The 12934-nt window shown below is 39.8% G+C and overlaps 1 protein-coding gene across 5 annotated transcripts in view; it reads left to right on the forward strand.

The window, feature by feature from the left end:
* The window catches only part of TBC1D23 (TBC1 domain family member 23), a 158355-nt gene that overhangs the window by 136198 nt on the left and 9223 nt on the right, over window positions 1–12934 (forward strand). For all 5 annotated transcript variants that reach the window (XM_070093991.1, XM_070093983.1, XM_070093985.1 and 2 more), the window contains 2 exons: window positions 3039–3189; window positions 3917–4034. In XM_070093991.1, coding sequence (XP_069950092.1) covers window positions 3039–3189; window positions 3917–4034 — 269 coding nt within the window. The remainder of the gene's footprint in view (window positions 1–3038; window positions 3190–3916; window positions 4035–12934) is intronic.

Raw genomic sequence — 12934 nt, forward strand, 5'->3', positions numbered from 1 at the left:
GTAGTCACGTTTGATAGAATGGAAAACATATAGAAATAGAGGTGATTTTGATTTGTTTTATTATTAAAAGGACCTTGAAATTGAGCTCAAAGTAGGGGAAATGTTTGATTTTTGCCGACATTCAAGAGTAAACAAATGATGTCATTGCCTAATAAATGTCCAACTAGCAATTCTGATATGCAGTCATGATGGGTTGACATTATACAGTTATTACAATATTGCAGTAGTCTGTATAACAGTAAATCTTCTATTTTTTATTTGAATAAAAATTCCAAATAGAAAGCAGAGGGGCCTGGAGATGTGACTGATGAACAAATAAAATGTTATTTTAGAGTCAGGAATGTCTGCAGTGTTCATTCTGGACCCCATTTTGAAATTGGCATATTTTTTAATTTGTGTGAAATTGGCCAAATTGCCAATTTCTGACCACTTTATTGGGTAGTTGAAATTGGTAAATGGGCAGTTTCTTGTACTCAATAGATAGAAGAAATGGAGTTCTAAAGAAATAGTTATGAGTTTGGCCATCTGGAACAATGGAATTAGTTGAAAATAGAGCTCAGAATGGGCGAAATCGCTGATTCGTAAATATATAGCCGAGTTGCTAACTTTGCGAGAGCGTAATTCCGTCAGTTTTCCATCAAATTTCATACTTTTGGTGTCATTACCATCGGAAAAAGAGGGGAATACATGAGAGTATAGTTATACAGTGGAACCCCGAATATCGGCTGTAATCCATTCCAGAAGGTCAGCCTAAATTTGAAATGGCCTAAATTCGAAACAGTATTTCTCATAAGAATTAATGTAAATACAATTATCCGTTCCAGACACCCAAAAATAATAAAAAATTACATTTTGTAAAGTTTAACTATAGTTTTACATACACAAAACAATGATAAATGTAAATAAATATATAAACATTACATGCACTCTTGCTGGCATATGGAAGAAGGTGAGGAGGGGAGAGGGAGTTGGGGTTATTGTTTGGAAGGGGAATCCCCCTCCATAATGACTTCAGGTAACAAGTCCCTCTCTGGGGTTACTTCCCTTCTTTGTCTTTTAATGGCACTAGGGCCAGCTTGAGAGTCACTGGAGCACTATCACACAAAATGTCTGTCCAGAGGGCTCTGTTTCTGGCACCTCTTTAAGATTTGTCTGAAGTGGGCCAAGCTTTTGTCACTGAACATGTTGCAGATATGGCTTGTGTCAGCTTTCTTTGGGCCCATAGTGGCTTATTTCAATCACACTTAATAAACAAGCACAAAAACCAATGAATTTTATGGAAATGTTTGGATGAATGCATGGAGTATATGCTCATTCACCAAGAAACACAGGGAGACTGACTCACCTACACGCAGCATCCCAGCGGGAGGTAGGCTGACGCATATAATACGGATGATTTACGAGGCACTGGCTGAAATACAGAGCAAAATTCCTGCCCAAAAACCAGCCTAAATACAAATCGGCTGATATTCAGGGTTCCACTGTACCAACGCTTTTATATGGGTGTGAAGCATGGGTGGCGAATGTTGCAACAAGGAGAAGCCTGGAGGTGATGGAGATGTTGTTTCTGAGAGCAATGTGTGGTGTAAATATAATGCAGAGAATTCATAGTTTGGAAATCATGAGGAGATGCGGGATTACCAAAACTATTATCCAGAGGGCTTAGGAGGGGCTGTTGAGTCGATTCGGACATGTAGAGAGGATGGAACATAATAGAATGACTTTGAGAGTGTATAAATCTGTAGTAGAGGGAAGGTGGGGTAGGGATTGGCCTAGGAAAGGTTGGAGGGAGGGTGTAAAGGAGGTTTCGTGTATGAGGGGCTTGGACTTCCACAGGGGCGTCATAAGGGGGGGGGGGCTGCCCCAGGTGACACCATTTAGGGGGTGACACCATAGAGCCTCTGAAGAAGGTGACACTAATGCCCAAAACAGTGCTGCACCAACATAGAAGAATCCTTCGTTTCTATATAGCCTATATATTAACAAAGTACAAATAAGCCTATATAGGGAAAATCATTGATTTTGATGATGTGATAGATGATTTTGTGTAATTGAAGGCAAGGAAATGTAAGATCAGATTCACTGAGATGTTACCTGTACTCAAGGTCAAATCGGAACTAGTGTTTCTCTGATATTGCAATGTTTTTCTTTATTTTTCAATTTTTTTTTGTTTTTTTTTTTTTGTTTTTTTGTTTTTGCATTGTTGAAGATGAATAAATGTAGGATCTGTTGCCTGTACTCAAAGTGGTATTTGAGTTTATGTTTCCTCAGTATTACTACGATTATTTATTTTAATATTAATAAAATTGAGAAGTATTCTCCTGTTTAGTTTATGGCCCTTAAACATTCTCCTGTTTAGTTTATGGCCCTTAAACATTCTCATTGCTAAACATTTGTCACTGGTCATGCAGTAGTGACATAACTCGAGTTTAAACCCCCCTTCCCCCGCCCTTGAATTTCATGGAGGTGACACCAAAGATGCTGCCCCGGGTGACACCAACTCTAGTGACACCTGTGGACTTCCAGCAAGCATGTGTGAGTGTGTTAGATAGGAGCGAATGGAGAAAAATGGTTCTTAGGACTTGACGTGCTGTTAGAGTGTGAGCAACATAAAATTTATGAAGGGATTCAGGGAAACTGGCAGGCTGGACTTGAGTCCAGTTTTGCTACATATAAAATGTTTCCTCTAGCTACTGATGTGTTTTTTTTATTATATTTATCTGTGTGTAGATTCTTAATCGTTTTCCATCCATGGCATCTTCTTTTCCAAAACATTTAGTGCTGCTCTGGGCTCACCTGTTCCCCTGTTCTCATTAACTAGTATATGGGATATTTCAGTAATGTACTACTTCCTTCTGTTGGGGTACATCCTTCTCTCTGGCTTTGTTATGTAGATGATGTCTTTGCTTCTTGGCTACATGAATCTAGTCTCTTCCAACCTTTTCTTTTTACCCTTAATAATCTAACTCAGTATTTCTTTTCCTTGATGTTAATGTTCACTGCTCTGTGACAGAATTCTGTTTTTCTATATACTTCAGTCTGTTGAGATGAAGGAAAAGTTGGTAGAGTACATCACCAACCCTAATGGTGAGGGCTTAACCATCGACCGTCATGTTAGTGCACAAGATCGTGGAAAGCTCTACCGTAACCAGGGTGATGTCTTCAGCATTGAAGATGACGATGGTGAAAGTGAGTAGATATAGTCTCAGGTTCATGAGTAATATGTAGAGAGCTTGACATCTGAGAGTCACATTAGTGCACAAGATGATGGCTAGCTCTACCATAACCAGGGTGACATTATTAGCTTTGAATGTGATGAAAGTGACAATGAGTAGTTATTGTCTCATGTTCATACATATTGTAATGATCTTAACCACTTACTGTCATGTTAGTGTATAAGATCACAGCAAGCTCTGCTGTAAACAGATACTACATCACCTATGGGAGAGCAAACCTCTTTTAAGATCATTTTGTTCGATAGTGATCGTTTAAAGTCCTAGAAGCACTTATTAGCTTCCCATGTATACATTTCATCTAATGAAGTTGTGATATCACTGTCAGGTTTGTGAGTCAGGTGTGGGTAAAGCTGTCACCTGGTGAAGTGAAGTGGATGGTGTGAGATGTGTCACTGTCAGGTTTCTGAGTCAGGTGTGGGTAAAGATGTCACCTGGTGAAGTGAAGTAGGTAGTGTAGGATGTGTCACTATAACATTCTCATGTCAGGTTTGGGCTTGATTAAAAGGCTGGTAGATAGAGATGTCACATATAAGAGTCAGTACATGCACAATGACTTGTGCTTCATGTTTTGTGATAATGAAGCACCTAGATTCTTTCTTTGGGCTAGATTTTTGAATGACTACTACTTTAATTTAGAGAATTATTTTGTACGATATTTAATTGCAATGTTATGGTGTCAGATAACCGAGGGCTGGAGCGATTGGGGGTGTTGAAGATATCTCAGTGGCTGAAGAAACCTGATGTAGTCTCATCATTTTCATGTCACCAAGTTAAGGAAAATGGCTACATGTATAAGTGGTAAGTGTCTTACTGGAATATTATGCCAAGTGCCTGATCAGCCAGGTTGTGGGCCTGCAGGATACTAACAGCAAGAGTCTGGTTGACCAGGTGGTCAACAGGGAAGCCTATCTTAATGCCATGTTCTCAAGGTACATAAATTCTGTTAACTGGTTACACACGTGTCTCAGGTAACTGTACAACAGCTCTTGTAGCACCTGCAAATGTCCTCTCACATCGTGTCCAAACATCAGTTCAAAAGAACTGTATCAGTGGCTTATTGAACAGTCTTTTTCATAGCAAAGAGCACCATTGGTATGGACTCACTGAAGTCTGTAGGAAAATGCAGGTAGTAAGTTTACATAATTTGCCTTCAAGGTTTGATGGAACCTTTCAAGTGCTCCTTGTGGTTGGAAATGATAATCTAGAAGAAACCTTTTAACCCCTTGAGGGTCTGTCCCGCAGTTCTATGGCTTTGAAGCCAGGGTGAAGCCAGGGTACATGCTGTAGTACTACATCATTAGCTCAGTTCACTCAGATAAGATGTGAGTGGTAAATTTGGGTTTAGATATGAGAGAATGGACCTATGTGGTAAGTGTGTACCATATGATATACAGTGGACCCCCGGTTAACGAACTTTTTTCATTCCAGTAGTATGTTCAGGTGCCAGTACTGACCGAATTTTTTCCCATAAGGAATATTGTGAAGTAGATTAGTCCATTTCAGACCCCCAAACATACACGTACAAACGCACTTACATAAATACACTTACATAATTGGTCGCATTTGGAGGTGATCGTTAAGCGGGGGTCCACTGTAAATCCTGCAGCACACAGTGCATAATGAGAAAAAACTGCGACAGTGTTTCTGAATTAAAACAGTGACTTTGTGGTGTATTTTCTTATGTTTTTTATGATTGTATTCATGGTTTCTTGGTCTCATTTGATAGAATGAAAAATACATTACACAAAGAGAGATAATTTTGATTGATTTTAGTACTGAAAATAGTTTGAAATTGAGCTCAAAGTAGCAGAAATGTTTGATTTTTGCCGATGTTCAAGAGTAAACAAATCATGTCACCCGTCCAATATACGTCAACTGGTGGGTCTAATATACTTCCACAAATGCGCTGATATTTATACAATTATTACAGTTTCTTGTGCTTAATCGATAAAATAGAAGGGATACTAGCGAAATAGCTAAGAATTTGGTCAACTGGAATAATGTAATTGGCCTAAAATTGGAGTCAAAGTGGGCAAAATCGCCGATGTGTAAACATCACTGGTGCAGTAAAATTTCCAATAGTGTAATTTCGTCAATTTTCCATCAAATTTCGTACTTTTTGTTTTATTACCTTCAGAAAAAGATTCTTTATCTTTTCATAAGAAAAAATAACAGATTTTTTTCTAAATTCTTGGACCCTCTGGACAAGTTTCAGATCAAAGGACACAAGTGCAACTAATGTGACATTTTATTGTGGAAGTGTTTCGCTCTCCAGGAGCTTTATCAAGCCGTTACAGGCAATACATGGACACAGAGGATATATATAGGCTTAGAGTGAGGTGTAATACTAGTGGTGGTAGTAGCAGTAATATTAGTTGTAGTAGTAGTAGTAATACTTGTGGAATTAACTTGCACAAGAGTAAAAAGTTATAAAAGCTATTATACTTAGGTAGTATAAAAATTGGTTAGACAAATATTTCTGTTAGTGGTTGGATTTGAGAAGGCCTGTTTCAGTGTTCCTCCTCTGATGTGTTCTTGTGTAGTATTAGCAGCAGCGACTATGTGATGGTAGGTTTTATTGTTTTGAGGAGGATTTTTGCTAATACAGTGGACCCCCGCTTAACGATCACCTCCAAATGCGACCAATTATGTAAGTGTATTTATGTAAGTGCGTTTGTACGTGTATGTTTGGGGGTCTGAAATGGACTAATCTACTTCACAATATTCCTTATGGGAAAAAATTCGGTCAGTACTGACACCTGAACATACTACTGGAATGAAAAAAGTTCGTTAACCGGGGGTCCACTGTACAGTGGTCCCTCAATAATCGTCGGGCTCGATAGTTGTCCTTTTCGGAAATCGTCGCGTTAGTTTAGTCCAAGCATTGGCTCACAAATGGTTGACTGACTCGCTAATCATCGTTTGTCCTGGATGCGTACTCACGGCTCTGAGCTGCCTTGGCCTCCCTTCCCAGCAAGTGTGCCATTGTTTACCAGTGAGTGACGGTCCCCTCACTTCATACGAAATATTTCATAATATTCCATTCATTTTAGTGCTTGCAAGTGCTAAATAAGGTACCATGGCTCCAAAGAAAGCTCCTAGTGCCAAGCCTTTAGTAAAGAAGATGAGAAATACGATTGAATTTAAGAAAAAACATCATTGAACAATATGAAAGCGGCGTACGTGTGGCCGAACTGGCCAGGATGTATAACAAATCCCGTACAACCATATCTTCCATCGTGGCCAAAAAAAAGGAAATCAAGGAAGCTGTTGTTGCAAAGGGGGTAAATATGCTGACAAAAATGAGATCACCAGTACTTGATGAAATTAAGACACATGTGCAACATCTGGATATCTTTATTGTAGACGTTTCGCCATCCAGTGGCTTTATCAATACAAATTCCAGGACATAACTTGAAGACAGTAGGACTATATACAGAAGATGAGGTAATCAGTCCGTCAACCTTGGAGTAGGTGTGAAGAGCACCGTAGTCGTGGAGATTCTGAAGCAGAAGCAAGGAGCCTGGCGCTTATATAGTAACGTCAGGTGTAGCAGACGAGGGCATAGTCACTGGTAGGCGGGATTCCCCAGTGGAAGTAGGTATTGATAAAGCCACTGGATGGCGAAACGTCTACAATAAAGATATCCAGATGTTGCACATGTGTCTTAATTTCATCTTGTCGGTATTATATACTATTCTTGCACAACTTGTCAGACACTGCAACATCATGGAATCTTGATTCTAAGGACATGCACATAACCTTTATGACTACGACAACTACTACTACAACTAACCCATCTCTTTGGGAAGGACCTACTTCCACTGGGGAATCCCGCCTACCAGTGACTATGCCCTCATCTCCTACACCTGACGTTACTATATAAGCGTCAGGCTCCTTGCTTCTGCTTCAGAATCTCCACGACTACGGTGCTCTTCGCACCTACTCCAAGGTTGAGGAACTGATTACCTCATCTTCTGTATATAGTCCTACTGTCTTCAAGTTATGTCCTGGAATTTGTATTGATAAAGCCACTGGATGGCGAAACGTCTACAATAAAGATATCCAGATGTTGCACATGTCTTAATTTCATCTTGTCGGTATTATATACCATTCTTGCACATCACCAATACTTGAAGAGGTTGAGAAGTTATTGGTGTGGATAAACGAGCAACAATTAGCATGAGATAGTCTTATGACGTCGATTATATGTGAAAAGGCTAGGCAGTTGCATGACAATCTGGTAAAGAAACTGCCTGCAATGAGTACTGATATTTGTGAATTTAAGGCCAGCAAAAGTTGGTTTGAGAGATTTAAGAACCGTAGTGGCATACACAGTGTGATAAGGCATGGCGAGGCTGCCACCTCGGACAAAATTGCAGCTACAAAATTCATAAGTGAATTCAAGGAGTACATAGAGGCTGAAGGACTGAAACCTGAACAAGTGTTCAATTGTGATGAAACAGGCCTCTTTTGGAAGAAAATGCCAAAGAGGACCTATATTACTCAGGAGGAAAAGGGACTGCCAGGACACAAGCCTATGAAAGACAGGCTGACGCTCATGTTCTGTGCTAATGCTAGTGGGGATTTCAAAGTGAAGCCGTTACTAGTGTACCATTCTGAAAATCCCAGAGTGTTCAGGAAAAACAATGTTATGACGAGTAAATTGTGTGTTTTGGAGATCTAATAATAAGGCATGGGTCACGAGGGAAATTTTCGTCGAGTGGTTCAATGAAGTGTTTGGCCCTAGTGTGAAGAACTACCTCCTGAAAAAGAAATTGGATCTCAAGTGCCTCCTAGTAATGGACAATGCACCTGCTCATCCTCCAAACTTGGATGACCTAATTCTGCAGGAGTTTGGGTTCATCACAGTAAAGTTCTTGCCCCTGAACATCACTCCTCTCCTCCAGCCCATGGACCAGCAGGTCATTTCAAACTTTAAAAAACTCTACACCAAAGCAATGTTTCAAAGGTGCTTTAATGTGACCTCAGACACTCACTTGACTTTAAGAGAGTTTTGGAAAGAACACTTCAGTATCCTCCATTGCATAAGTCTTGTAGGTAAGGCTTGGGAGGGAGTGACTACCAGGACTTTGAACTCTGCTTGGAGAAAATTGTGGCCAGATTGTGTCCACAAGATGGATTTTGAAGGGTTTGTGGCTGACCCTGATGAGCATATGTCAGTTGTGAACTCTATTGTGGCATTGGGGAGTTCCATGGGGTTGGATGTGAGTTTGGAGGATGTGGAAGAGTTGGTGGAGGACCACAACGAAGAGCTAACCACTGAGGAGCTGCAAGAGCTTCAGCAGGAACAGCAACAAATCGCAGCTCAGAATCTTGCTGCAGAGGAGGAGGAAGAGAGATGGAAGAAGGTGCCTTCTTCAGAAATTAAGGAGATTTTTGAAATGTGGGTTAGGATGGAAAGATTTATGGAGAAATATCACCCAGAGAAGGATGTTGCAAGCCATATCTACATGACCAAAATGCTATAGCTATATACTTGTCCAAACTTCCCACCACTACAGATATCAGTACTAAAACTCAACACACAACTCAGGATATAAATAACCATAATTTAAACCTAGAAGATGATTGATCACGTTGACCCTGATCTAAACCTACATAATCTGACACACAATCAAAACCTATTGGAAAGTAACTGCCTTTACTACACAGCATCACAAGCCAGCACTATCCTAAACAATGATAAAAGTCTATCAGTACTTAACTACAACATCAGGTCCTTAAGCAAACACTATGATGACCTCCTGGCACTCCTTGAATCACTAAAGACACCCTTCTCCTGCATTATTCTTACCGAGACCTGGCTAAAACAGGGCACAATAGATATCTACCCTCTACCAGGATACACAGCAATCCACAACTGCAGACCATACCAAGTTGGGGGTGGTATTGCAATCTATTACTCTAACCAATTATCTTGTATCAGCACCAATTGCTTTAGTGATGAATATGGAGAATACATTTTTGCTAATTTTACTGTAAAAAACCTTAAGACGCCTATAACAATCGGTGCCATTTACCGGATACCCCACACTAACATCCCAAATTTCAGTGAGACATTAAAGGCACTAATAACAAACAGACAAATGAATAAGCACCACCTTCTCTTAGCTGGAGACTTCAACATCAACCTTGGCCTACTAGATGATCAGCCTGTAACTGATTTCATCAACAATATGAACAACACACTTCTCATACCAACAATAACTAAACCAACCAGGCTCACTGAAACAAGTGCAACCATAATAGACCACATATGGACCAATATACTAGCCCCCCTTAAATCAGGGATAATCACAGATAGCACTACAGACCACTACCCTACCTTCCTCTTGACAAACATTAGTAAACCACTACTTGAATACAACAAAGTCTCATTTAGACTCCATGATGAGGCCTCAATAAGGAAGTTCACAGCTGACCTAGAGACTGTTGACTGGCCTACAGAATTCTCCAAGGCCAATGGTATTGAGGACTGGACAGACATTTTTCTTAACAAACTACTTAGACTATACAACAAACATTGTCCTATAAAAACGAAACAGATCACAAACAAACGGCTTGGTTGCCCATGGCTAACCAGCACCATTCTGAAATCCATTGACAAGAAGCACCAATATGAAAAGCAATATAGACAGGGCTTAATACACAAAGATATTCTTAAACACTATTCATCAGTCCTCACCAAAGTAATAAAGAAAGCCAAACAACTATACTACTCCAGTAGATTCACTGACACAAGAGGAGATATAAAAAAGACCTGGAAAACACTCTCTCAGATTCTAGGGACCCACAAACTGAAAAAAACAAGAATATTGTCCTAACTAAACCTAATGAAACACCACTGCAACCCACCAACACAGCTAACAAGATAAACGACTTCTTCTCAACCATAGGTTCTAATCTCGCCAATAAAATCCCACGTACCAATGCCCATGCCGGGGACTACCTAGATGGGAATTTCCCAAATTCCTTCTATCTTGCTCCAACTGAGCCCACGGAAGTCACCGAGATTATAAAGTCACTTAAAAATAACTCAGGGAATCTGTCTCATGTCCCACCATTATTGTACAAGAGAGTGGCCCATGTCCTCTCGCATACTATCTCATTGCTTTTTAACAAGTCACTAGAAGCTAGCACCTTCCCGAAACTACTCAAGACGGCAAGGGTTACACCAATACATAAAGGTGGTGACCCTACAGATTTAAACAACTATAGGCCAATATCAAACTTACCATTGCTATCCAAAATCTTTAAGAAACTCGTGCACAGGAGACTATATTCATTTATAACGTCACAAAACATACTCAACCCCTGCCAATTTGGATTCAGGAAAAATAAAAGCACTAACGATGCAGTTATAAAAATGCTAGATCTGCTTTACACAGCATTGGAAAATAAGGAATATCCACTAGGAATTTTTATTGACCTAAGAAAAGCTTTTGACACAGTAGACCACGGCATCCTACTCCACAAACTTGACCATTATGGTATAAGAGGCCATGCGCTTGCATATTTCAAATCTTACCTTGCTAATAGGTATCAGTATGTCACCATTAAAGACACAGCATCAACAACACAGCCACTTGATACTGGAGTTCCGCAGGGAAGTGTCCTTGGTCCCCTGCTCTTCCTCATATACATCAATGATCTTCCAAACGTATCTCGACACCTGAACCCCATTCTCTTTGCTGACGACACGACTTATGTCATCTCTCACCCTAATCTTGCAACCCTCAACACCATTGTTAATGAGGAGCTGATCAAAATATCGACTTGGATGACAGCCAATAAACTTACGCTTAACGTTGACAAAACCTACTACATTATGTTTGGTAGCAGAGCAGGAGATGCGCAAATTAACATTAAGATCGACAACACTCTAATTACCAGGCATAATGAGGGCAAATTCCTAGGCCTATACCTCGACAACAACCTGAACTTCAGCACCCATATCCAACACGTAACCAAAAAAGTATCCAAAACGGTTGGGATCCTCTCCAAGATACGATACTACGTGCCGCAAACTGCCCTTCTCACACTATACCATTCACTTATATATCCATACCTCACCTATGCTATCTGTGCTTGGGGTTCAACTGAAGCAACACACCTAAAGCCAATAATAACCCAACAAAAAGCTGCAGTAAGAATAATCACTAAATCCCATCCCTGGCAACACACCCCCCCACTCTTCATAGATCTAAACTTACTCCCTGTTCAGTACATCCACACTTACTACTGTGCAGTCTACATCTACAGGACCTTAAATTCCAATATTAACCTTGACCTAAAATGCTTTCTTGATAGTTGTGACAGAACCCACAGGCACAACACCAGACACAAACATGTCTGACATTCCCTGTGTCCGACTAAACCTTTACAAAAATTCAATGTACATGTATGTCAAAGGCCCTAAAATGTGGGACACCCTACCTGAAAATTCCAGAACTGCAGACACATTCATCACCTTCAAAACTACCATCAGAAAACATCTTATCTCCCTGATACACCCTGTCAACTAATAATACGAATACCACCTGGTGGTTCACACTTACACTCACTCACCCATTTGACCATAAACAGAAATATCAATCTCAAGTGCCAAAACAAAAGCATTCACATTGCTAAACTCACAACTAGTATTTAGTCACTTAGCCATAATTCCAACTTATCTCATAATTCTGTAACATTTTAAACCTAAGATTTAATATAAGTCTGCCCGAAATGCATAGCCATGCTAGGCGTTCTAGTGATACACTCTGTAATTATTATTTTACTACATGTAAACCACACAATAACCAAATTCGGTAAACTCAGCATTGTAATACTTATAGAGAATAAAGTTTGAATTTGAATTTGAATTGAACTTGTACAGTGACAGAGTCTTGGCCCATTTTAGGGAAATTTTAAAGAGACGCCAGAAACAGAGCTCTCTGGACACTTTTTTTTGCGAGACAGGACTCCAGTGACACTCAAGCTGGTCCTAGTGGCATTAAGAAACAGAGAAGAGAAGTAACCCCAGAAAAGGATTTGGTACCTGAGGTGTTGATGGAAGAGGATTTCCCTTCCAAACAGTAACTAATCCAATCCCTCTCCTCCTCCAGTCTTCCATACACTGAGAAGAATCGCCAATAAAGGTAAGTGTTATGCTTTTAATGTTTCATTCATCATGTCCCATTGTATTGTTTATGTACTACATCTATATTTCATGTAAAAAAAATTTTTGTTTTAATACTTCTGGGTGTTAGGAACGGATTAATTGTATTTAAATTATTTCTTATGGGGAAAATTGATTTGAAAATTGTCTAGTTTGATAATCATCGCACTTCCAGGAACAGATTAATGACGATAAACAAGGGACCACTGTACTTCAGAGATGATGAAGCTGCCTTTATTTTGCTTGATTGTGTTAGAGCAGCAATTAATGATAATTCAAGGCATTTATATCTGTGGAAATTAGGTTCTCTGATCACTTGTTGGCCACCGTTGAATTTCATGAGGTGATTGGTGGAATTCCAGTGTTGTACTCAGGCATTGTTCAAGTTATTGCTCCTACATGTGTTAATGTGTTCATTGAGACATGTTTCGAGGGTCCTTCTGTTTCACCTACATATATTCTGTCGCAGCCTCCACAAGGCATAGTGTAAACTCCTGCATTGACTGGTTCATGG

The sequence above is a fragment of the Cherax quadricarinatus genome, chromosome 4 (genome assembly GCF_038502225.1).
Source record: "Cherax quadricarinatus isolate ZL_2023a chromosome 4, ASM3850222v1, whole genome shotgun sequence".
NCBI classification, from domain to species: domain Eukaryota; kingdom Metazoa; phylum Arthropoda; class Malacostraca; order Decapoda; family Parastacidae; genus Cherax; species Cherax quadricarinatus.